The sequence below is a fragment of the Anser cygnoides genome, chromosome 5 (assembly GCF_040182565.1).
Source record: "Anser cygnoides isolate HZ-2024a breed goose chromosome 5, Taihu_goose_T2T_genome, whole genome shotgun sequence".
NCBI classification, from domain to species: Eukaryota; Metazoa; Chordata; class Aves; order Anseriformes; family Anatidae; genus Anser; species Anser cygnoides.
In genome coordinates, this window is record NC_089877.1 from 51,571,766 (window position 1) to 51,595,982 (window position 24,217).

Below are 24,217 nucleotides of genomic sequence, written 5' to 3' on the forward strand. Positions count from 1 at the left end.
GAATTAAAAATTGCCACCAGACGGAGGACATGCTGCTGAGATGCTGTGCTGCATTTGTCCTGCCCGTACAGCCTTCCTGGCAGCACAGCCCGAGGACACTGATCCTTGCCGTGAGCTTTTATGGCCACGACCTGCAGCGTGTGGCCACGGCCGGGCAGTGAAAACCACCTTCTTCCTCAGCTCGCTCATTTTCCTTAACGAGGCACAAAAAAAATCATGCTTAATCGTATGAATCCCTACTTGTAACGTTCATCAGCTGTTGCGAGCACCATAACAACTCTGGCAATAAATAATTTTTAAAATAAATAAAATAAAATATATATATTTTTTGTATGCTTTTATGGCTCCTAAAGCCTCACCATATGCAGGTACAGGCTGAACCTTTGAGCCAACAGCTGCCTCAGAAACCCACTTTGCCTGTCCCTATACAACAGGAATCCTCTGACCTCTCTTTTCACCTACAGAGAAGTTTTCTGACCATGATAAATAAAACAGAAATCAGTGCAAGGTGGGGTTTTGCGTTTAGTGCAGATCTCCCTCCGACGCAGAGGTTCAGGCCCTCCAAGGCCTCCGTTTTGTCACGTTTTGCAGATTTGTCTCCCAGGCACCCTCAGCCTTTACTGCCGCTGACATTGCTTCCTGTGGACTTGCGGTACCTGCCGGTGCCGATCTCTTTGCAACCATTATTCCTTTCCTATTTTCCCATGTGTTTTTACGGCAACTTGTGCTGATTTTCTAGGCTAGCTGGGGTATCTGGGGCTGCTTTGTGCCTTTGTTGGATGTTTTGTTTTTCTTTCTTTTTCCCTAATGGCAGTGACTTTATTACATCCCAGCCTGCGTCTCCAGGCCTCATGCTCTGGGATTCCTGTTTGGTTTCCTCGCGGAGCAGCCCTTTTCCCTTACCATTTCCCTGATGCCTTGTATTGCGTTTTTATTACAGCAGAGGCTGTGTCTACGGGTCCTTCAGGCTATTTGTTCTGAGACTTTTATTGGATTCTCAATAAATATGTTTGCCATTGGGGGTCCTTAGCTGGTTTCCTTACCTATTTTATTGAAGCTGTGCTTCCAGACAAAACGTTAACCAGCTATTTCAACAGCAATCTGGTTTCTCTTCTGAGCCCTTGCACGGTTTCTTACATGTTTGCCTTGGCTGAGTTACATCTCCTGCTTTTTTTGATGTTTCCCTCACATTCGGGGCCTTGTGTGCAGGCAGTCTGGGTGTTTTTCTTCAGTCGTCTCCATTTGGCTTGGTAGCACAACCGAGCTCTTGTGGCAAGTGGCAGGTGGAAGGGAGAAGACCCTCTGCAAGACTGAGAAACCCAAGATTTCAGCGAGTCAAAGAAAGGCAGATCATAGGCCTGCAAAGAGCTGCTCCTTAGGAAGCTGGCAGGATGGGTTTTGCTTGGGATAGGCCTTGCTCCACGGGGGTACACTGGGAGTGAAGAAAGATGGAGTTGGTGTCTCACAGGCTGTAGATTTGTCATCCTGGGGATTATCTGTTGGGGACACACCATGGTGTGACCTCTCAGGTACATCAGCGGGGTTCGCAGTTCCCTTTTCCTCCCTAAACACAACAGTTGCACCCATGCACTAGTTCCTCGTGCAACGAGGTGGAGAACGTCTACTGCTCCCTGGGAGAGAAATCACACAGCCTGAGCTCAGCTCTTTAAGACTTCAGAGAATCCACACAGGAAAGAGCCACTCTAAATGCTTTAACGGCAGGAAAATGTAGATCACAGTTAATGCTTTATTAGACATAAAAATCTACCTATCATTCAAGTTGTCTTTCCTAAATGAGGTACATATCCTGTGTGTAATAAAAGGTAATTCCAACGAAGCTTTTTCCGGTGCTAAGGGCATTTGTAAAGTCCTCTCTCCTCTCACAAACACATGCTGCAGCTTCAGTCTAACTCAGTTAAAAGAAAAAAAAAAAAAAAAGCAAGATGCAATTTCACCTGAAACCAGGATTTGCTTCTTCTGCTGCTGATAGACATCCTTGACTTGCTGGGCGATCTGACTGAACCATACCCAGGTCCAAAACATGACTGGAAGGATCACAGGAGTCACAGCTAGACACAACTACTGGGACACCACCCCTTGGGGAAATGCTCATTAAAAAAAAAAAAAAAAAAAAGTTATTTTCCTATTTTGCAAACAAGAAAAGAATTTGAACCAATCTACCTACAGAAATTAAAACAAGCTGGAAATACCTAAATTTTATCTGCTCTATTCAGATCAATGTTGAGAGCTTCATGGTCAGCTGTTAGAGACTGCTTGGCCCAGTAAATCCAAGGCTCCCGAATATTTCCTCACAAGCCCTTTCCTGCAGAACCAGCAGGGTTGGTGCTCGCTTCCCCCAAGTGACCCAAAACCAAGCTTTTGCCTCCCACTGGGAGGGCCACGGGCTCTGGCACAGCAGAGGAGGTGACCAGGAGCCATCCCGGGCACCTCTGTCCCTAGAGCATGAACTGCACGGCTCCCCAGGATGGTGTTGTTTCAGGAGGGATACTGGGCTCAGGAAAAGCTCTCCCACCCTCAAAATTGGATTTCTTTTGAAGGACCCATCACACCAGCCTTGTCATGCTGGTCCTCGAGCTGCTGGGTAACTCCAGGCACAGCACGAGGTCACTCCTCGTCCCTCTGTGAGTGAGGACAATGACACAAACCTCGAAGAGGATCTTCTGTCATGTTCCTTATTGTTTGGAGAACCAGAAATATCTAACATAAATTCACACAGAACAGAGTAAGCCCATCTTGCTTCACGCTAGAGTTTGGGGAAACCACAAAATGACAAGGATAACATGCCTTCCTCCAGGCTGCACAGACCATTAATAGTGCTGGTGTGAATGTGGGACGCTGAATATTTCAGCACAGCTGGGGAGGCTATCATAACTGATAGGTTATAACAAGAAACATCTTTTAAAAATTATCAGAACTACTTTCTGCATTTCTGTGACTCTTTTGTTGCAAAGATTTTTGTTTCATTTTTCTTTTTTCTTTTCTTTTACTTTTTTCCTTTTGTTGCAAACGTGCAGTTGGAAGATGCATCACACATCTTGGTGTGGTGTTTCATACCCCTGTGGGACTGAACTGCCTGAATGCTTTACAGTAAAAATATCTCCCCCCATACCATTACGGTTGACTAAAATGTGGGACAAAATAACAATAGCAATTTTAATTTTTGTTAAATGAAAGCGGGTAGCTATATTCTTAAGGGCACAGCTCCCATTTATGAGTTATTTTAAGCAAACAAAAGGCTCACTCTCTAAGCCAAAAATAGTGGATATTTTTTTCCACTCTTAACAAAACTATAATCTTTTATTATTGTGGCACTTAATGTATCACGAAGCAAAGCACTCAAATCCAAATTTAGGTATCAGACACCAACATATGTACCTGAACCTGAGGCTCTGAACTGTGTTTATGTAACATCTTGTCCGGAAAGTGTTGGGACGGCCCCAGAGCTGGGATGCCGACTATAACACAGCCCTGAGCAGCTGCTGGGAACAGCTCAGGAGTGAGGGCTGGACAGGGATGTCCCCCCTTAGGCCCTGGGCTGCAGCCACCTGCTTTCACGCTCGGCTGTGACATTGCCCTCAGTGCCAGAGATTTGTCCTGCAGACGTTTCATTTGCTTGTACAGACACAGTCAAAATGCTGCTTCAACTTTGAAACATGGGCATAAGTCCTTTTGGGAACGATGGCTTCTAGTGTTCTTTTTTTTTGTTGTTTGTTTGTCAGGAATTACTGTTACCTGACTTCAGTCTAAGCTTACTCCCTATCAGACACCAAAGTTTCATGATACACAAGTTGTGCAGTGGTACAGCCAGCTGGGATGACTCGATTATGTTAAAATTCTGCAGACACGCTTTGAGAGCTGTTTCAACCTTTTTGAGGTGTTTTTCCTGAAGTTCAGTTTTCTTTTTGCTGCAGATTTCTTGCAGAAAGACACTTCAGGTGGTGTGAATTAGCCTAGCTCCAGAGGGGCTTGGTCTCGAGACATGTTGTTTGGTGCCTTTGTGGCCTCCATGAAATCAATAGCAAACCTCAGATGTGTTTTAGCGAGGGAGGGAGCAAGTCCAACACCTCCATCACTGGGGAACAGGAAAGCAGTTCTGAAAGAACTCTAAGTTTTGCTTACTGAAGAAAATTTGACATGAACTACTGAATAGGCAGAGTCCCATAACTAAAGGCATCCTGAAATGCGATAAGGCAGTCAGAGGAGAACTTACTGCTTTTCAAAAGAGCACACTGGAACTATACAAGCAGAAAATGTATTACTTGATAATGGATACGCTTTTTGGCAGAAATATCGTGCGAGTCTACAAGGTCATTTATGTTCTGCAATAGTCGCTTTATAATGAAGGGGAAAAAACAGTAATTAGATCCCCATGCTTCAGGAAGGCAACAGATCCCTCTTTACTGGAAGATTTCAGATTCCTTTATCCTCCTGTGAGTCTCCAAAATCCTCGCGTTTCTGTTAGATTGAGATTCTTCTCCTTGTCCCTTCCTCCTTTTTGCCCACAGAAAGAGGCACACTGGACTTTTATCTGCTTTTGTCTGAGCCGAACCACTCGATTTCGTTCTTGTGCAGCACCAGCAGCTGTGCGTGACACTGGGCGGTTTCGGAGCGCATGGGAAATGAGGAGTCCATCCCACAGATTATCTGTGACACTCTCAAGAATTAAAGTAAACACTGCTATTTCAAACAAAAGAAGAAATAGCAGCTGGTTTGGGCTGGTTGAAACAGAAGAGGTTTTGCAGGATGTGATGGAATTTAAACACAAGTGTTGCGGGCCTTGGTGTGAGAGTGGTGAGGGAAACGGAGCCTGCCCTGGTCTCCAAAGGAGCACGCACAACCCTGTGTGCGTCCACACGTGTGCCCCAAAGATCTTCCTGTAGCAATGATACATGCTGGAGGTATGAACTGGAAACCTGACTGCATGCACAGTCAGCAGCCGGGCCCCTCCAAGGAGGTCTGACCAGCCAAGTCCTCTAAAAATAAATAAAATAATAACATAAATTTGGATAGCCTCTTATTCTGCAGCTTGTAGTTCAGTCCCAGCTGCCCCTTTCTACTGAGTGGATGGCCTCGTCGCGAGGGTTCCTGAGGACCACAGCTGCCCCTGACCAGGCCATGGCTTGCACATCTCGTGGGCTTCTCCACTTGTGAAGCTGCCCAGTTTTTATTCCTGTTGCTTGTGTGCCCAGGCTCCTTGCAAGTAAGATACTAACAGTGTATAAAGATGCACATAAAAACAGACATGAATCCATTGCTTCTTGCATGAATTTGAGCAGAGGGTGAGCAGCATGGCATGCACGCTAAAGTGTGATGTTTTTACATGTTAGGTGCTTGTTAGATGCCAGCAAAAATGCTCTGGTTCTCTCCCCTCTCCAATACCAATGGATGTGCACGAATACAAGCAAGAGCTGCCTGTGCCCTAACACAACTAGCCTTTACTTTGTAACTTGACAGTTACAAAGCTGCCACTCCATTTGTCATTTACCCTTTTGCTATCCATATGTAAATGTTATTTTATTTATGTATTTAATTTAACCTTGCTGCTGCATCTTTCATTTATTTCCATTTCCTCATTTTTACATCGGATAGTTTGGGTTTGGAGCGATTTTTGCTTTTTCTTGAATTTCTTTTAAGTTTTCTGGGACCAAATTGCCACCCTGTGTAAACAAAGTGGTAATGCTGAAGTGCTCGTGGGTCTCATCATCTGCTCCAGCTTTTTGAAGTGCAACGAGCGTGGGCGAGACAGAGAGGGACAAACCTACACTGCTTTTATCTAATAAAATCGCGTAGTCTCTGTGTACATCAGGAGTATCACGGACTATATATGCTATATACAGAAATAGTATGTATGCATATAGTATATATAAACATATATAGGTATGTAAAAAAAAGCTTGTTGCATAGATATGGTTGTCCCAGTAAAAACAAATTCCTGCCAATATGTCTTAGTTCTCTACTGTAAAAATAAATTATGTTGTTACAAGGATGCAGTTTTGCTGGCACAAACCATGTCCTGTCACCGAAGGTTTTGCCAGTAACGTATAACCGCAGCCCTAAAGCTGTGCTCAGCACCATGGCACTGTGCAAGGCATTTTGTCTGCTATCTATCTGAAGGCATGAGCAAAAAAGCAATACAACCTGCAGCGACTTCATCCCTAACGGGCTGAGATGCTCTTGTCGAAAGCAGCCATGTAGGGGTGTGAGCAGTATTAGGCTAACTTCTGCCCCCAAGCAGGCCCACCCGGCTTTCTCTGCGTGGACGAAGAGCTGCGAATCCTCCTTTGGGGGCTGGAGGCTGGGCTGCTGGCACTCGCCGTGCCTGGTAGCCCCATGTCGCTCCTCAGTTTGTGCCCTGTGGCACCCGTGCAAGCCAGGGGGGCCCGATGCACTAGGAGGAAAGGGCTGGTGCCGGCAGGGGAGTTCACACTATTTTCCTCTTCTGCATGATACCATTTTATGAAGGAGCCCAGTACCTAGTGCGGAACACAAAACCTCTCAGTGGGTACCTAACTCATGGTCAACATAAAGGCTGGCCCTGCAGGCCGCCGCAGGCCGAACTGACTCCTGGTGCGGCACAGCAGCCTCCTGAAGCGGCCCGGGGAGGAAATCCGGCAGCCACAGAACTAACCGGCTGCTCCTGAGGGCCTGTTGCTAATTACCATTACTGGTTGTTAACAGCACTAGAGAAATATCGAGAGCGCCCTATATATAAAAATATTTTCGTAGCGGCTAGGGTCATAAATGACTGTACTAATTTCGGCTAAAAAGCAGAAGCCGAGGACCGGTAGGTTTGCCTGGGGGCCCCGTGCGGTGCCGCGCAGATCAGGCCGGGGCCGCTGCAGCCTCGAAGGCACCGTTTGGGGAAGAAAGGTGAGTGCTGGTCCCAGCCTGCCCAGCCTTCCCCTTGCACCTCCAAGTTATCTGCAGCAACCTTTCTTCCAAGCTAAACAAAATCAGGGGCTTTTAGGAACTTAGAAATGTCTGCTTAATTTCAGCGCCGATAAGCCCCTGCTCTGTCTCATTCTTAATGTATCAAAATTAAATGTTTTAAACATATTTATCTAGTTGCTATGGCTTTGTCCGGTGTGTCAGACACTTTATCCATCATATACGACAATTGAATAATATTTTTATTTTTAGATACGGATCGCAGATCCTTCTCATCATACTGGTCCCTCCCCCTCCTCAGCCTCAAGTTTTGAACTCATTGGAAAATCTGTTCCATAATATGGTGGGTAAATGAATTACAGTCACAGATGGCCTCTGGAGATTTCATACATGCTGCAATTCATTTGTTCAGGAATGAAGAAAAAAAAAAGACCCCTGTCTTGTGAGGGTATTATCGGAGACAGCAGATCAGACGCTGTAATGCTGCCTTGCACTCTGGATTCTCCCCATTTCCTAGGCTTTTATGACTCGGCATTTGCTATTCCTGGGTTTGAAATTTTGTAAGTGGAAAGTCAAATTCCACAATGAAAATGATTGAATGCACGGGACTGCAGCATTTAGAAGTTACAATTTATTTTTACAGTCCCAAGTGAAACTATTGTGTGCTATCGCAGAGAGATGCTCAAGAACTGCAGCCTTCTGCTGGGCAGTAGCAATTAGTAAAAAGAACTTAAGTCGCAGCTGACTGCCGAGAATTAGTCGAACTCTCAGCCTGCCTTGAGATCCTCAGGAAGAAAATGATAGGAAAAAATAAGAAAAAAAAATACAGAAAGCAGTATATAATTTTACTGCTCGAATGTCTTGCTCAGTGTAAGTCATGAAGCCTATTTGTAGGCAAGCAGTGGGGTCAGTGCTGGCTTTTGCCTCAGAATTCAGGCCAGCAGCTGCAGGAGGAAGGGATGGGATGTCCGATGCATCAGGAATAGGGAAAAAATTCATCCCACAATAACTACAGAGAATTCAGCCCCAGAGTAAAATCAACAAAAATTTCTGTTTATGCAATGATAAAAAAAAATAGTACTACAGAGTAAAATTTAGTGTGTTTAAGTATCTGCACTGACACACTGTCACCCCCTTGCAGAGCCAGGTTGGGAGTGGGAATACTCACCTTTTCTGAATATTTAGCCTTTTCTGAGTGACATTTTGTACCTTACAACCCCCTGAGATTAGGCCTGCTGGATGAGTCAGCCTGATGGGCAGCTGCGGGAAGCCTAATGAAGACATTTTACCAAACATCGGGTAAAACAGCTGATGCTGCCATTGACGCGGAGAAGCAGCTGAGAGGCCCCTCTCTGTGCCTGGGCTTGCTTTGGATTTGGAGAAAACCACCTGAAGTCTTAAACTTTGGTCTATGTATCTACGAGCAGGTGCCTAAGGGGAAGCTGCGCACCCCAGCGGGGTTCCTGGCCTCCTGGGGACCCCGCACAGGGCTGGACATGGGGACAAGCTGCCTATGTACCGCTCTCCTTCACTCGTGCACCTCGTCCGGATTGGGCAAAATGGGAGGTTAAAATGCTGGTGGAGGTTAAAGCCGCCGTGCTTCCAGCCAGAGACAGCTCCCTGGGCAGCTGACAAGCAGTCAGCGTCTGCTCCCCGTCTCTGTTTGCACTTCATCGAGTTATCTCCTCGCAAGCAAAGAAATCCCAGCTGATCGAACAGCATGTTCATCATCTGGATTTCCCCGGTATCTCTTTCTGTATTAATGGTGCCATAAAAAGCCCACCAGAAAAGCTGACGGAGATCTGTTCTATCTTCCACTAAAAGCTTTTGCAGAGCCACTTCCAGATCTGAAGTGAAAACCAAACCAAACCAAACCCCAAACAAGCACAACAACGACATGCACTAACCCAAATCTTTTTTTTTTTTTTTCCTCTGCTCAAATGTCAATCAAGGAACATTAAACAAAAAGATTAGTTCTGCCCTTATTTGTTTGTAAAACACAGAGCATGAAATATTTAGCAGCATTGTAATGCAAACCAGATGGGAATAATGCAGGCTTTCAAGGCCACTGCCGAGCACCCCTTTCATGCTGCTGCAGCAGCAGGACGGCGCAGGCAGCCCATTAGGACAATTTATGAACTGGACCGCCACAGAGGGAGTTCTAGCAAGAGGTCCACAGCTCGTACAGAGCAACCCTGATAACATCTGTTAGGGTTATTCATCGAAGAGGATTATATTACAATCCTTCTTAATACCACGAGTGCTACAGTAAAACCGGATGAAACTTCAGTTTCATTTGCCCCAGCAATATGTGTTTATCAGAGCGTCTGTCTGCAGTTGGGAACCGAGGCTGCATTCGTGGTATGTCAAGGAATGAAGTTTAGAAAGCTTGAAATATTAACCTGGAAAAAAAAAAGTCTTTTAATCTCTCACGACCATAATGCTCAGGTTCGACACACCATCAGCTCTTTTTCCATAGCAAGCCACTCCCTGTTAACTCTCCAGGGCTGAGATTGATTTTATTTAAATAGTTCTCACTCGGTAACCTTGCTCCATCCTCTTTTATTTAAGACTTTGCTAATGATGTTTTTTTTTTCTTTTTTCTTTTTTTTTTTTTTTTCCCCATAGTTTATCTAATCATGTAATGAACGCTCACATCCGAAATGACCTCATTATACTGGTGGGGGCTTTTGTGTGGATACAGTTTAGTGCACAGGCAGAAGGCAGAGGAGAGCTCTCTATACGGAGAGGTTTTAGGCATTCTGTAAAATCCCTGCTGACCACAAGCCAGATTCTTACTGTTGTAAATTGACTTAGTTCCAACAGCTTTAATGCAGCTACCCTGATTTACTCCACTTAAGGGTCTTACCTTATTATTTTTATTTATTGAACTTGCCACCTTTTGCTGTTACAACCTAAACAGATATTTCTATCCTCCAGCAGTGAGGTTTCTATCTGAAACAGGTGTTTATCTAGTAATATATGACTTAGGAGATTTATAACTGCTCAGAGTATTTCACTGTCCTCTAAAAGTGTTTATAATAATTCTCATTGACTGTACCAGCTCCCGCTGATCAGCTGTAGAGTTGCTTGCAGCCTGAACCTGGTCAACAAAATATCCATTTACCATACAAGAATGAGCTATTTTGTTTATTTTTAGGCACTTCTTTCTCCTCCCTGCTGGAAGACAGTCTTCCCTGGTCTATGTATGGTGTCTGGGACAAAATAAAGTCGTTCCAGGTGTCCTTAGTGTCCTTACCAGTTCCAGAAGAACTGGCCTAATATACACAAAGAAACCTCCATAAAACAACAACAAAAAAAAACAAAACAAACAAACAAACAAACAAAAAACCCCTGCAAGATGAAAATATATTTTGCAAAGGAAAAAAAGAAAAAAATTTTGTTTGTGCACTGACTGCAGCCCTTAGAGCAATGTAACTGCCCCCGCTTCATAGTTTTCACTTGTTTTACCCCGCTCTCTTCTGGGAGGGATTTGAGCTGCTGGTCAGATCTTGACACAGCTATGGTCAGCTGAAGTGTTTGCATGTGTACTTTTGGGGGCTTAGTGGGAGACAGCTCATGGGTAGCCACAGGACCACATCGCACAAATACCTGAGAGACGTCACGAAGACCTGGATAAAGATCAGTGTGTTCATAAAAGCGACAGGGAACTGAGCCCATAGGTTAACCAAAAAATCGTAGTGGTTTCCCACTCCTCCAGAAGTAACTGCTTGTGGAGCCCTTTCATGTCAGAGAACTTGGCAGACTCTGTCTCATAAAGATTCAGGAAAGAAAACAGCAATTACTCGGATGCTAATGAGAGCTGTGCATCCGCACACACACGTTGCGGTGATTAGCCTTCAGAGAAGTCAGCAGCAGCTAAAGTAACACACTGCTCGCTCACTGGAGGTAATTCCAGGTTTGAGGTTCTGAAAAAATTCCCCTTTGTCTTAGCAGGTTTGGGACTGAGGGGAACACCACAGAGAGGGAGTGTCAGAGGCTAACGCTGTAAGAAATTATATTGAATCATAATATGGTTTAGCAAATTCACATTTTCTTTGGGTTCTGAAGAATTCTATTCAAACAGCAGCACAGTCTTATAGAAAAGATGACATTTTCTATTAAATCTTACAGGGCTAGAACGAAGCAGGTACTTTCAGCACAACCTTCCTCCAGTGGTACCTGAGCAGAGAGGCAGACAGCAGCAAATTTTATCCTTGCTTCACTTGTTCTGGGTGTTTCTAGGTCAGTCCAAATACTCTGATGATAAGAAATAAGCACAGTGAAAATGTGAAACTGCCCCCCAGAATAACTTAAAAGTCCTTACAAAGAAAAACATGTTTATTTATGTCATTATAACTGCAACATCAATTTCTTTTTTCATTTTTTCGTTACAAAAAAAGGATACATGCAATAAAATAAAATACTCTGATGTTATATCCAATGCAACATAGTTCATTGCAAACAGTGGAGCGTCACAGAAGTCACAATGCAAGGGCTTGGGGTGATGAATTTCCAGTCTCTTTATCCCCCTTGCCAACAACAAAACCACATTGTATTTTATTTGTCATCAAGGGATAAGCTTTCAGAATAATGTGGCCTGATCGCAGGAGGTCCCAGCTGCCATTTACCTATCCAAGAAGAGTCCCGTGGTATCAGATTCTTTTACTTGGGAAAATACGCTTCTGGCAAGGCTTAGGAATAGGCAGTGTTTTTGCAGGCAGCGTGCAGAAGTCCTGCCACGTTACACCACGGTCACGGCACGCAGCACGGGCCTCTGCTTCACAGGTGCACAGAAGCCCTGGCTGCGAGTGACTCGAGCCCCCAGTGCTGCTCTGCGGAATGAAATCAGGCCATTTTCCACAATATTGCACCGTAGGTTTCTATTATGCTCATCTGCCCACGCGGCTTCAACTGATTTAATCTGGTATTTCAGCTGTGGGGTAAGCCCAGAGCACACAGGAGGCGCCCACAGCCCAGGAGGGAACCCAAAGTGCTGTCCTGAGGCACTGAGATCATAACCTCCTCCCCGGTTAAAAGTCCCCGTCCTTCGTTAGAAAAGGGCCTCGCTCTGCCACTGCTATTCACACATCATAGGCTCTTATTTTTAATATTTCCTGTGAAATTTCACGGGACTGCTCGTGAAATGAAGTTCTGAACGGTGTGAATGAAGTACGGAGTCAGGCCCCGGACTGGCACCATTTCTAGGATAAACTCCTTTGACTTGCAGTCAAGACTTTTTAGGAAGTGCTACATAACGCAGTCCAGGCTTTCAAAAAAATGACCTGATTTCTTTCCGCACATCTTACGTGGAATAACACTAAAGACGACTTAGCTCCAGCAATTCAAATAAAAAATAAACTCAGTCTTTTTTATGCAGTTAAATTTTTATATGATTTCATAGAGAGTCAGTATACAGAAGCTTCCAGCTCCTTGAGATAATTCTAGCAAATAGGAGGACATGTATGAAAACAAAGAGCTTCAAAACTACATGGAAATCTGTAGAATAAAAAATATATTTATATATAATATTTTCCAACACAAGCAATAGGCAGTTTAGAAAAATATGAGTGTTACAGTCTTTCTGAGTCAACAGTTGTAAAAAGAAAGGATTCAAAAAATAAGTTTAGCTTTTCAAAAAGCCACGTTTTTAATAAGAAAATAGACTGGTCCGCATTTCCCTGAATAAGCCAGAAAGGTTAAGGAAAGGTCCAAGCAAGACGAGGAGTCTGACTTGGACTTGATATCAGCTGTGATAACATGCACATGTACAGAGACAGCTGCTTGGCTCCAGTATTGTTTACCTTAGAAATGAGCCTAATTTATCACAAATGTATTTTAAAATCATAAATAACATGACAAAAGTGGAACTGGTCCCTGCAATGCAAATAATTGTATTCATATAAGCAAAAAGTGACATCAATCCAGTTATTTTCTTGTGACACTTAAAAGGTATTTTGCAGGCAGCGGTTACATTGAACAGCACATGTATAAACACAGATTATTATTACAGACTCTGCTATCAGCTACTACACATAAACAAGAGGAGATGTTCGTGCTGTAATTGCCTCTAACATTTTTGTTCTACTTGGATATTAACATTTACAAGAAGCTGGGCTGGGGACGCCTGAATTCGAGCCAGGGTTTCAGCAAGCAGAACGCACAGGGTTCACGGGAAGTTGTCTGATCCTCTCCACTACCAGCCCTGGACCCGCAGAGGAGCTCTGAAGACTTTAAAGCCATTCACAACATGAGTTCCTGTTGTGAACAGCCTTGGGTTTCCTCAGCGCCCCGGAGCAGGTGATGTAACATGGGACATAATGGTGTAATTTAGATCTGTATCAATAAACCTCTAATTCTGGAGAATTCCCATTTTAGTTCCATGTCACTTCTAACAGAATACCACAATATTTGCTGACTTTTATATTAAAAGCAGAGAATGGTTCAATTACAGAAAAGTTCACCGCAGGCTGTGCTTAATAACTTTAATACATTCATTAGAAGTTCTTATTAATTTTGTTCAACGTGAGAGTAAATCCCTTCATTTTGCCATAATTTTTGTGACGCACATGGGATATTTATGCACCCTTGAAGGGTGTCTCAGTATATTTCTTTAAATTTTCCTCTAGCTTAAGACTAAACAAAAGCACAAAAACTGATGGAAGCAAGATTAATGGAGTGCTGGTGAAGGGATCCAAGAGTGTTTATAATCCAGCCTTGTTAATGAAATTGGGCCCAGGACAGCCAGCTGTTTTGAGAAGTGAGGACAGGTCCTCTGCAGAAGCACTGTACGTTGGTTATATTGCTAGTAAACAATAATGCAGTTTCTGGGTCTCCTACCACTTTTCAATGTCAATGCGGTGTTACATCTTACAAAAGCAATGACAGGAAAACGCAACACCCGCGTTATTGCTTGTGTAATTGTTTCACAGTGGTCCAGCACAGCCCGGTAAACAGAGAAGAAGGTAAGAGGCTGGGAAGGTAGCTTGGAGGCTGGGTAGGTGGAAGATTCCAGGATGTTCTCCTGAAATCACCCCATAAACTGAGTGAGCACAAATTAAAAGGAAAACACTGAAATAATGACTCCAATCAAAAGCAATACATCCACTGAGACAAAACAGTTGGGGTCTCAGAGCAGGACAAAGAGGGGTCTTCCGATTTCCAGTAAGCCACATGTACAAAATGGGGGTTGGTGTTTGAGAATGGAGTCGTTTAGTACCTCCAGCATCCAAATACCTTCAGAAACAGCCAGTGCTCAGTCCATGACTCCCAGGTTAAACTCTTACAAGGTCTGATCTGGGAAGGTGATGGGAAAATCGTCTTGGGTGCTTTTCATCTCGGAGGCTGAAGTCCTAACTCAAAGCTTATTAAAGCTCATTAAAGCTTATTAAACACATACCTCTAAACTTTCCCAGCTTTCTTTCCAGACACAATTTCTTTTAAAAGCTGCACTTGAGAGTTACATTGTGAAGTGGAATGTCACCTTTCTTTAAGTAGGACAATAATTACGCGCCCCATTACATGTATACACACATACATATATTTCTTAGCAGTGGACAGTACCATACAGAGGTGTTCGTATCTGTAGCGAAACCAAGCCTGTGGTGTTCAACGCCTATTGGACTTGACAAAAGAAACAATTTAATTTTGAAGGTGGGGGCCACTTTAGGAACAGTACCAGCTCCTAACCCCAAATCTGAGCTGGAGGCCTCACTGCAAAGCCCAGATAATGGCGGATGGCACCGCAGCCTCCCCTTGGCTTCCAGCCTCTCCCAATTCCCCTCCCTTTTTTTAACATATAGCTTATGATTGAACAAAACGGAGTTAAAATAAATAGTTCGCTAGAGGGCTTGATGAATGAGTTGTGAAATCAGCTTGCTAAGTGTGACCATTTTCTTTTTCTTTCTTTTTTTCAACCCAAAAAAAAAATAAAAAAGAAAAGAAAAAAAGAAAAAAAACTGTCCTGGCTTATTCTGATGTCTAACAGCAACATTCAAGCCTTCTGGGCAGCTCTGGGGCAGACACCTTTGAGCACACAGCCCTGGGCCCAGTGGCACATGGCAGTGCTCGTAGAAACAGCAGCAGCACGAGGGTAACAGAGCTGAAAACACCAGCCCTCCGCGCTAATTAAGGGGAAATTTTCTGCATGCAGTAATTGGATTACCCATCAAAACCTGCTTGGAGAGAAGGAGAGAAAAAGGGTCTGGGCAGGCTCTGAACAATGCTAATGGCAGGGCTTTCGTCGCTAATAACTGTTTGTTAAGCGACACCTTGCACTCTGATTTGCAGGTGTGAATGTTAAGGACAGTCCCTGAGCCAACACGGAAGGCAGATGAGGGCAAGACATGGGCAGGAGACTCGGGAGAGATGGCAGCAGATATGAGCCCCCTCAGAGAGCTACAAAGGCTGTTTTGCTACAGGGGGTGGTGGAAAAAGGCAGAGGATCTGCAGGAGGAGCTGCAAGGGGGGAACGACAAGGCTGGCCACTGTGGGACCAAGACTCTGACCAGGACGTTGGGCTGGAAGAAAACAGAGAGGAGGCAGAAGTGAGTGCAGGTAAGGAAAGGGAATGCGCTGCGATTTGTCGTGCAGGCTTCTGTTGTGAAGAGGCGAAGACACAAAATGAAAGGGTCAGGCTGAAACCGAGCTGTGCTGCGTGTGGGCATGAAACTTTCCAATAATCCTTGGCAGGGGGGGCTGAAGACAAGCAGAGTTTGGCAGACGGAACGAGAAGCCTAAGTGCTGCAGCAAGACCGCTGCAGGGAGAGAGGGAAGCTGAACAGGATGGAGAAGTGGAGGAGTAAAAAACCAAGAAAAGTGGCCAATAAGTGTTTCAATTTGTTGAAACCAGACCTTATTTTTTGCTATGTGTATCAATGAAGAATTGGCTTTGGAAACATTTAAGAGAAAGGTGACAGGAATGATCAAGTGCATGGGTGCCTTATGAAAAGCAGAGAAGACTGGGTTCATTTACTTTGCAAGTAAACAAAGCAAGAAGACATGATAAAAGAAGGGAAGATAACAAATGGTCTGGAGAGGGTAACACTGGTCTGTCTCTTTCCTTGGATTTGACACACTGGGGCCAGAGAAGGAAAATCAAGCAACCTCCACAAATTTGAAACCAAATTCAGTGGGATACTTTTTTCACCTGGCAGGAAGGATGTGGAACTCATTGCCCTGATGGCTTGGGAGCCAGAAAGCCCCTGGTATTCAATAAGGCATCGACTAGGCTCATCTCCAAACCCAGAAGACTGAAGGCCACACCTCACAATTACTTGGAAAGGAACAAAAAAACTCGCCTACCTCAGTTCTATAACGAACCTCTAATTCCCAAGGACCGAACAGAGACCCTCATTATCTTTCTCTCCACAATAGCATTTCCTGTGTCTTTTCCTGGCACATCGGCGCCTACCACCTACAATTAATCTGTCACTGAGGCGTTTGAATTAGCAGTTCCTTCTGTATTTGGTGAGGAGAAAGAAGCACCCCCAAGGCTCAGATCTCAGCTAGAGTGATGCCCTGAAGGAAGCCTCCTCCACGGTCAGTGAGGTGAAGCTGGACAATGCTGACGGCCACTGTCCCAATTTTGTCTGGCAGAGCAGGCTGGCAAACCTTTGTTCCCTGTGTCATTAGTCAGGGTTGCTCTCTTTACACCAATCCCACCTGTTCGCTTCTTGCACCGAGATAACAGGTTGCCTTTTGAAGGCTTGATGTCTCCTGCTGCTGCCATCGGGATTTGGTACCTTCAGCACAGCAGGTTCACCTCACCCACGGTCTGACAGGAGGAGGGGGGATGGCTCTCTGATACAACCAGCTCACATCTGGCGCTTCCTGAAGTAGGATAGGCAACAAAGGTGCCATTCAGGCTGCTGCTCGACTTGGTATATTCCTGACATATCTTCACTTTCTTTCCAGATCTACTGATATGTTAGATGCATTCGTATTTCAGATTGGATAGACAAATTAGAAAATAATTAGAAAAAATAACTGTATGACAGTTTGACTGTATGCTTTATATATATACAGTATGACTGTATGTTTTATATATATATTTTTTTGAAAAAGGTATATTTAAGCTATATATATATATATTTTTTTTTTTTTGAAAAAGTTGTATTCAGGCATCTCAGCTTTGTTTCATTTTACCATTGAGGAAATGCAAAATGAACCCCTAATTGTTGTACATACTTCTGCCAGTCAAAAAGTGACTAAAACCTTCTACACAGTTACCCAATATCTATGACTAATCTGATCTGAACCCAGTATAGCCCATTTATAATTGTGTTTAAAAATGGCAAAAATAATAAGATTGGTTTCTGAATGAATCACGATGTCTCTACCAACAATATTATCTTTAGTATTTTAATAAACTGGCTTCTGAGAGTTGCTAAGCACTGACAGCTAGACTGATGCAATAAACTTGTAATGGCTCAGAACAGGTCAATGATCTGAGCACTACTAAGAATATCCTTGCCAGCCCCCAGCGGCTCTGGAAGAAGCTGATATAGTTCATTGAGTAAAAGTGTTTTCAGCTGCAGGATAGCAAATGATGCTATCCAATGGACAGGAAAGACTCCAAAAGCAGCTTTTACAGCCAGCTGGGTACATAACCTATGACCTGGGAGACAGCTGTGATGCCTGGCAAAGATATATTTGTTGGGATATTTATAATATTTCTTGAAAGTCAAAATACTGTATACTAGGGTGGATAATAAATCAGTTTCAGTCTGTAACCTTCTGCTGACATGCAGAGGCTACCATACATACATTTGGTGGTGGCCATTTTTTTGGAGACATTTGTTCTTTCTGAGGTCTTTGACTCCCAGTGAAGAAGACTATGGAGAAATAGAAATTCTAAGCGTATCCAGTGATCATTAGCTGTTTTTATTAGCTAGGTTAATATCTCAGTTAATATCTCAGTCAGGGCAAATAAGCTGGTACTCGGTTGAAATGATTATCACTCTGCAGATTCTGTGCTAACTGATGTGATGATTTTTATATGCATATAGAACTGAACACTTTTCACAAAAAGATTTCTGGAGAGGGCATATATGAATAATATTTAATATAATCTAAATTGCTAGTTGAAATCAGAGACATGTGGCACAATAGCAATTTTCTACTTCACTGTATTGCAGTCATGGAAAATTCTGTTGAAAGCATCTGGCTACAAAATCAATTACAATTTATAAATTAGGCTTGCTTTCACTCCGAAGGCTGGGTTTGAAGTATGCCCTCGGGGCTGTGCAGAATTCTTACTTTAATGCTTTGGCACCCGACTGTAGGATTTTGCCTTCAGCACTGATGGGTCATTAATATGGTTAATCACCTACTGGGTCCAATAAGGCAGGCAAGAAAGCTTGGACAGAAGCACAAGAACTCTGCTCTGAGAACAGGCTGCGTATCTACGTGCAGTGTAGGCTACATGGCCTGAGCCAGATGCACAAACAATTTATAAGCTCAATCATTTTCAATCTATTTTATAGGGCTTTCACACTCTCCGACAGTGGCTGGATCTGCATTAAAGCAGTGCAAGCACTCAGGTGTAGACACTTATCTGTTTTGCACATCCCAGGTTTTTGGCAAGGGATGTTTTAAGACAGCAGCCCCAATCTGAAGCTGAGCTACAAAACATCTCAGTTAAATAGATGTCAGAGGTGCATGAGCATTTTATAGGCACTAAAGTGAGGATATAATCCCCAAATCATCTGTGATCAATGATTCAGGAATGAAGAACAGTGCTCAAGATTTTAAGGACTGATTTAGAAACAGTATGATTTATTTTGTGTTTCGAGCAATCTGGCCTTTGCTCTGTTTCCTGGAAATTGAACTGAGCATTTTGTTTTCATTGTTCCCACTACTGACTTAATTAATATTTATGCACACCTCCAGCTATCAGTATCTTAAACTTTTCAGAAGAAAAGTTAGAGAATAAAAAAGAAAGTCAACTTTGGACTTACATTTCAGGCTTACTTTTGCTATTTCTAAAATTCCTTAGAAAAATAAAGGGAGTAAAATTCCTTAGAAAAAATTTCATCTCATTGGACAGGTGAGGTCAATAAAAAGCAGTGAAATTGTTCTAAGTGAGATGGAAATCAAAGTCTTGTGCTTCAAGTGGTTTCCATTGCAAAGATATAGAAAGATTCATCACTTAAGTGAGATATTCAGATAACACGAGTTAAAGAGAACAGATTTGCTGTGATTTAAAGCAAAAAATTGCAAGATAACAAAGGATTTAAAGAAGAAAATGAATGTAACCCAGCAGCACAAGAGTGTTTCTCTCTCTCCCTTTTTTTTTTTTTTTTAAATCCTGCCACAACACTGAAACATCAAGGTGATGATGCAGTTTTCTGTTATGGTCCTTTGTGTAACTTTTTTTTTATCCAGTTGCATGCTTCCGTAAAAATCATCCAGATTAGAAAGGCTGGGCAGAAAGAAATCTGATGTGAGATTATGTGCTTTCACAGTAGAAACTTGTGTATGCCCCTTCTGATTTTCTCTTGTGGCTATATTTTTACTCATTATTTTAAATTTCTTTTTTTGCTGGCATATATTTTCATCACATGGAGAGGCTCAGCAAAACTCAGAGAAGTGCAACATAGCTACACCAGAGGAAAGTGCGTGCACAAGCACACGTATACACAACCCCATACAGCAGGTTTTGTCACTGCCCCTCTTCCCCCACACATCTTTTCCACTGGAGCATTTCATTAGAAATGGAGCTGTGCCTGATGATGATTAGCTTCTTGCTGCACAGCCACCGGGTTCTTCCCCTGGGGCTGGCAGCAATGCTTAGAGAAGCGTTGCGGGACTGTGCATGGCTCCTGAGCAGCTAATCGGGGGAGTGGAGGAGGCACGTCCTCGGCCTCCAGAAAGAACAGTCGCAAAGAAGGAATTCGTTTACTCTGCTCTCTGATGAATTATAGCTCCTCTCCATCTGGCTCCTCCAGGAAAGAAGTGACAGGCCCTACCTTCCCTCACTTCTGGTTTAGCTGTGAATATCTTTAGTTCTCCCTCAGCATACAGCCTTTCCCCCCATCTCTCTGTTCCTCCCCCCCACCTGCTCTCTTACTCTCTTCTGCTGCATCCTGACACTCAGGCTTTAATTTGCTTCTCACACTCCCTTGCCCCTCACACTCCCCTTGACCTCTACCTGAATACCTTCACCTTCCCTGCTATCCTTTGCTCTTTTTCACATCCTCATTTTCACTTTTTTTTTTTCAGAAATCTGATGTTTTTATTTTTTTTTTCAGAAATCTGATGTTTTTATGTAACTCTAGCAAAACCAGGTTAGTTGGAAGCATTACTAGGAAGACAGTGCAAGAGTGCTGATGGCAAAAGAGCCTCCTCAGGCTGATGGCAAAAGAGCCTCCTCAGAACGCTGGCAGAGTCCCTGTTACTTGCCCCATTTTAAATCTTACTGAAGAAAGGGTGTTTTAATATGCAATAGTATCAATACTTGAGCAGGGAGAGGGAATCAAAAAGATTCAGAAATGTTTCCTCTTTAGAGACTGTATTCTTGTCCTTTCTGTTATTCAAGAGAGTTCCTTTCTTAGGCTTTGTAAGTTGTTGGACCCCTCTCTTCTCTATCTACTCTTCTTTGACATCTGCTTGTTCCCCTTCACTCAGTGCCCATAATGAGCTCCTCGCTGCTCTGCCTTCCTATTCTACTCGAGTTATTTTTATTTAACAAAACATTCATGGGTTTGTTAAAGAAAAGAAAAATGACTTCCTCCTCCAATTTCTCAGCTACTAAATAATTTACCTGTGCAACAGATTTAATATTATTTTGGAACGTATTTGGGAAACACCAAGTACCACATGCTGGTATGAACAAGGCAAATTTCTGCACCAAAGCCAGGATGGGAAAAATAACTGTTTCTTCTGTCAGTGTCCCCCCCCACCCCCCCCTTATTACTGAAGCTAAATGAAGGGAAAATAAGGTGTTGCTCTCGGAAATGGCACAAAATTTTAGAAATTACCTTTCCTTTCAGGAATCAATTAGGTAAAACACCACCAAGAATGGTTTCATCACAGTAAAGCTGAGGTTTTACATTAAAAGACAATGTTAAAATGTACATTCAGAAATTTGATAAATCAGGCATAAACCTAGGTAAATAGATGATAAATTGTTATCACCTTGGCGTTCAATCTATATAGAAATCCATGCTTGCCTGCCTTTGATACAGTCAGTTCACATCACAGCAAAACATTAACACATTAACATAAAAATAGACTATGAAAGAGATTTGTTTTCAGGGAGGTATTATTAAAGTAGTTCTGAGTTTTGCAATGCTGACATTGAGGCAGGTTGTATCCCACTGTTCAGGCTTTATAATCCATTCCCAAATGAGTCTTTATAAAGTTATAATAATAATAATAATATTAACAATAAAATCTCCACTGCTTTTTTAAAGACAAAATCACTGATATAAGGTTTTGTTCAGTGCTCACAAATTTGTTCAGAAAATTATGACCTGATTTTACAAGTTCTCTATATAGATGTAACAAAAAAAAAGTCTTTTTTTTTTTTTTTCCAGCTTTCCTCCTGCTGTATTCTACCTCTCCTGATTCAGGTGGGCTGGAGAACACAGTAATTGGAAAAGAAATCTGTTAAAAAAAAAAAGAGAACAGGAGAAGGCCCACCCCCACTTCTATTTAAGTCAGCGGAAAATTTTCCATTACCTTCTGCAATACCTGCATCCAGATACTGAAAAAACAGTTCAAGATTTTAAATAGAATTGTCCCAATTTTCCTCAGGCTGAGTGTCAACCCCTGCATTCCAACACAATTCTGTTCTACCTGCTCCCCGGTTCACACTCTGGTGCATGTTCGCATCTTCACATACTTGCTGACTTTGGTTGCAAACATCAAAAATCTGATTTAAAAAAACAAAAAACAACCAAAACAACCACAACAACACCACCATTCAGTGTTCCTTGCTGAAAGATGGTATAAACATAAACATTGCAGGATTATCCCCAAACAGTGGATGAGTGGATGGAGATGTTAGTTTGACCACAGATATGCATTTATATATACTTTTTATATATATATACACACATATACATAATCTCTATATACACTTTATAAATATTATAACAAAATATTGTAAAAATATTATTTTTGCTCAAATACTTGATTAATGTGGACTAATCTTATGCTGCATTTATGTGATATACCCAGTTGATAAGATGGCCCTATTAGAAGCCCTAAAGTCTACAATACTTGCAGTTGTTAAAGTTAAAAAAAAAAAAAAAAAGGAAAAAAAAGGAAAAAAAAAGAAAAAGAAAAAGAGTCTGTATTTCTGAGTCACCTCTTGCCATGCCAAGAAGTTAGGTTGGAGGTGGGCCCTCGTATCTCAGCATCAGGTTGAAGGACCGAGCAAAGTTGTTGGCCAGCGTGCAGCTGTGGGTGTCCTCTACCAGGGGCAGGAGGAAGGCCAGGAGCAGAAGGAATAGGAGGAGAAGTTGCAGTGGCAGTGCTGCCCAGCACACTCGATGCAGGAAGGAGCACACTCCAGAGCGCTTCTGAAAGACATAAACCAAACAATAACTCAGACTGCACTGCAGTATGCCTCAGTTCCTCTTACACCTTCCCAGGCACATCTTAAACTTTTATGTGATGCAAAAGAATGGGAGAAAACACAAAACATTTATTGTTGAACAGCCACAGAAGAGATGCACACAAAAAAGTTACATCACTTTTCCTTATGCTGGTGCAAATCAGGAGTAGCTCAATTAACCTCATCAATTTAATCTGGATCAACACAAACAGGAGAGAACATATCTGGGGCTACAGAATTCAGGAAATATTAATTAAGAAGCAAGATCTCCACTGGCAGAATTCCTGGATATCTCCTGTCAATAAGAAGAACTGTGTGTGCTTTGAAGAAAAAAAAAAAAAAAAGGCCCAAATATCAGCGAAAAACAGTCCTGAAACATATGACTCAATAACCCATTAATTTCATCAAACTTGGATTTATACTCAGAACACAGAAATAACACTTAATGCTGCTACAGCATTAGATAACAACCTACATCACAAGTATGAGCACAGAACATCTGCTGCAGTGGGATCTGTGTTTTTCACAAAAGGAAGTTAATTCGAAGGAGCTTAGGTTGTGTTCAAGCCTCAAAGGATATCAGTACTATAGCAAAATCAGGGCTCCTGGCCTCTGCTGGATGTATGACTTAACAGGCAATGCCTTTGTCCCACTAAAGCACCATCAGGTACAGCCCATGGGAAACATCAGCAGAGAAGTTGAGAAGGATGATGGTAAAGGAAAGCAATCACTCCTTGCTATTTCTAAGGGTCTCTTCTACTGCTTTCTAAATTTCCCAGTCTCTTGCAGCTCTATATAAATGTTTACAGAACTGATTATGAAGGCAAATATATTGTTGTGGTTACACATCACAAGACACTTGTGTTGTGAAATCCTCTTTCAGATGCAGTCAGTTTCCTTCCATTACATCAAATGGCTGATGAGATTTAGTTATTGTATTGGGCAGAGGTAGAGGCAGCAAAGCAGGAGCTGCTTGCTCTATCATTTCAGACCTGCACAGTGTCTCAGCTGGAACTTGCTCACCGACCCCAATGAAAACTCAGGTCCCTGAGCACTGGAACCGTCAATGCGTAAGTGTCAGGGTGCAAGTGGCACTCTGACTGTAAGCACGCTTGGGAACTTTCCTGGGTACAGCTGGCATTTACCCACCCAATTAAGGCTTCACCATCCTGGCTGGATCACAGGAGTCATCTGTTCCTACTGTGATCTCTTCTCAAACACCAGCCAAAGTACGAGGCGTAACTACCAGTACTGGTAGCGCTTTCCCTTCTCAAGTACTGGAGCCCAGACCTGAAATCCTTCATCTCCTCTGCAATTTTATTTATTTATTTATTTTTTTAATTAACAGGTGTAGTTCTGTTGATGGAAGACCAGATGGGAGTTGCATTTGCTCTGGGACAATTCAGACCACACTCCTTCTTCTACCATGAAGATGTAATAAAACTTAATGGAGATGTTAATGGGTAGGACCCTGTGACCTGTGACTACTCCACAGTTCATTACGGCTATGAGTCTCAGAAAGGTCCTCAAAAACTCAAACTGGGGATCAGAAGCCCAGCTCTAAATGACACTCAGCTGTGTCAAGGACAGCCAGTCTTTCTAACAGCACCTAAAACCTACTTTACAGCTATCCATCCACTTGGGTTTGTCTGGCACCCTACGATGGCCCCACTTCCAAAGGCACTCATGTTGTTCCTACCCCAGCTCTTTTCCTGATCCAACGTCTGATTCAGAGCAGGTCAC

The 24,217-nt window shown here is 42.9% G+C and overlaps 1 protein-coding gene across 7 annotated transcripts in view; it reads right to left on the reverse strand.

The window, feature by feature from the left end:
• Positions 1-10,376: 10,376 nt before the first annotated feature.
• Positions 10,377-24,217, reverse strand: part of SYNE3 (spectrin repeat containing nuclear envelope family member 3) — a 66,050-nt gene continuing 52,209 nt past the window's right edge. For 6 of the 7 annotated variants that reach the window (XM_066998302.1, XM_066998301.1, XM_048070364.2 and 3 more), the window contains exon 18: positions 16,530-22,439. In XM_066998302.1, coding sequence (XP_066854403.1) covers positions 22,245-22,439 — 195 coding nt within the window. In that variant the 3' untranslated portion in view covers positions 16,530-22,244. Of the gene's footprint in view, positions 11,170-16,529; positions 22,440-24,217 lie in introns of those variants that run through there. The other variant, XM_048070363.2, reaches the window with a different exon arrangement.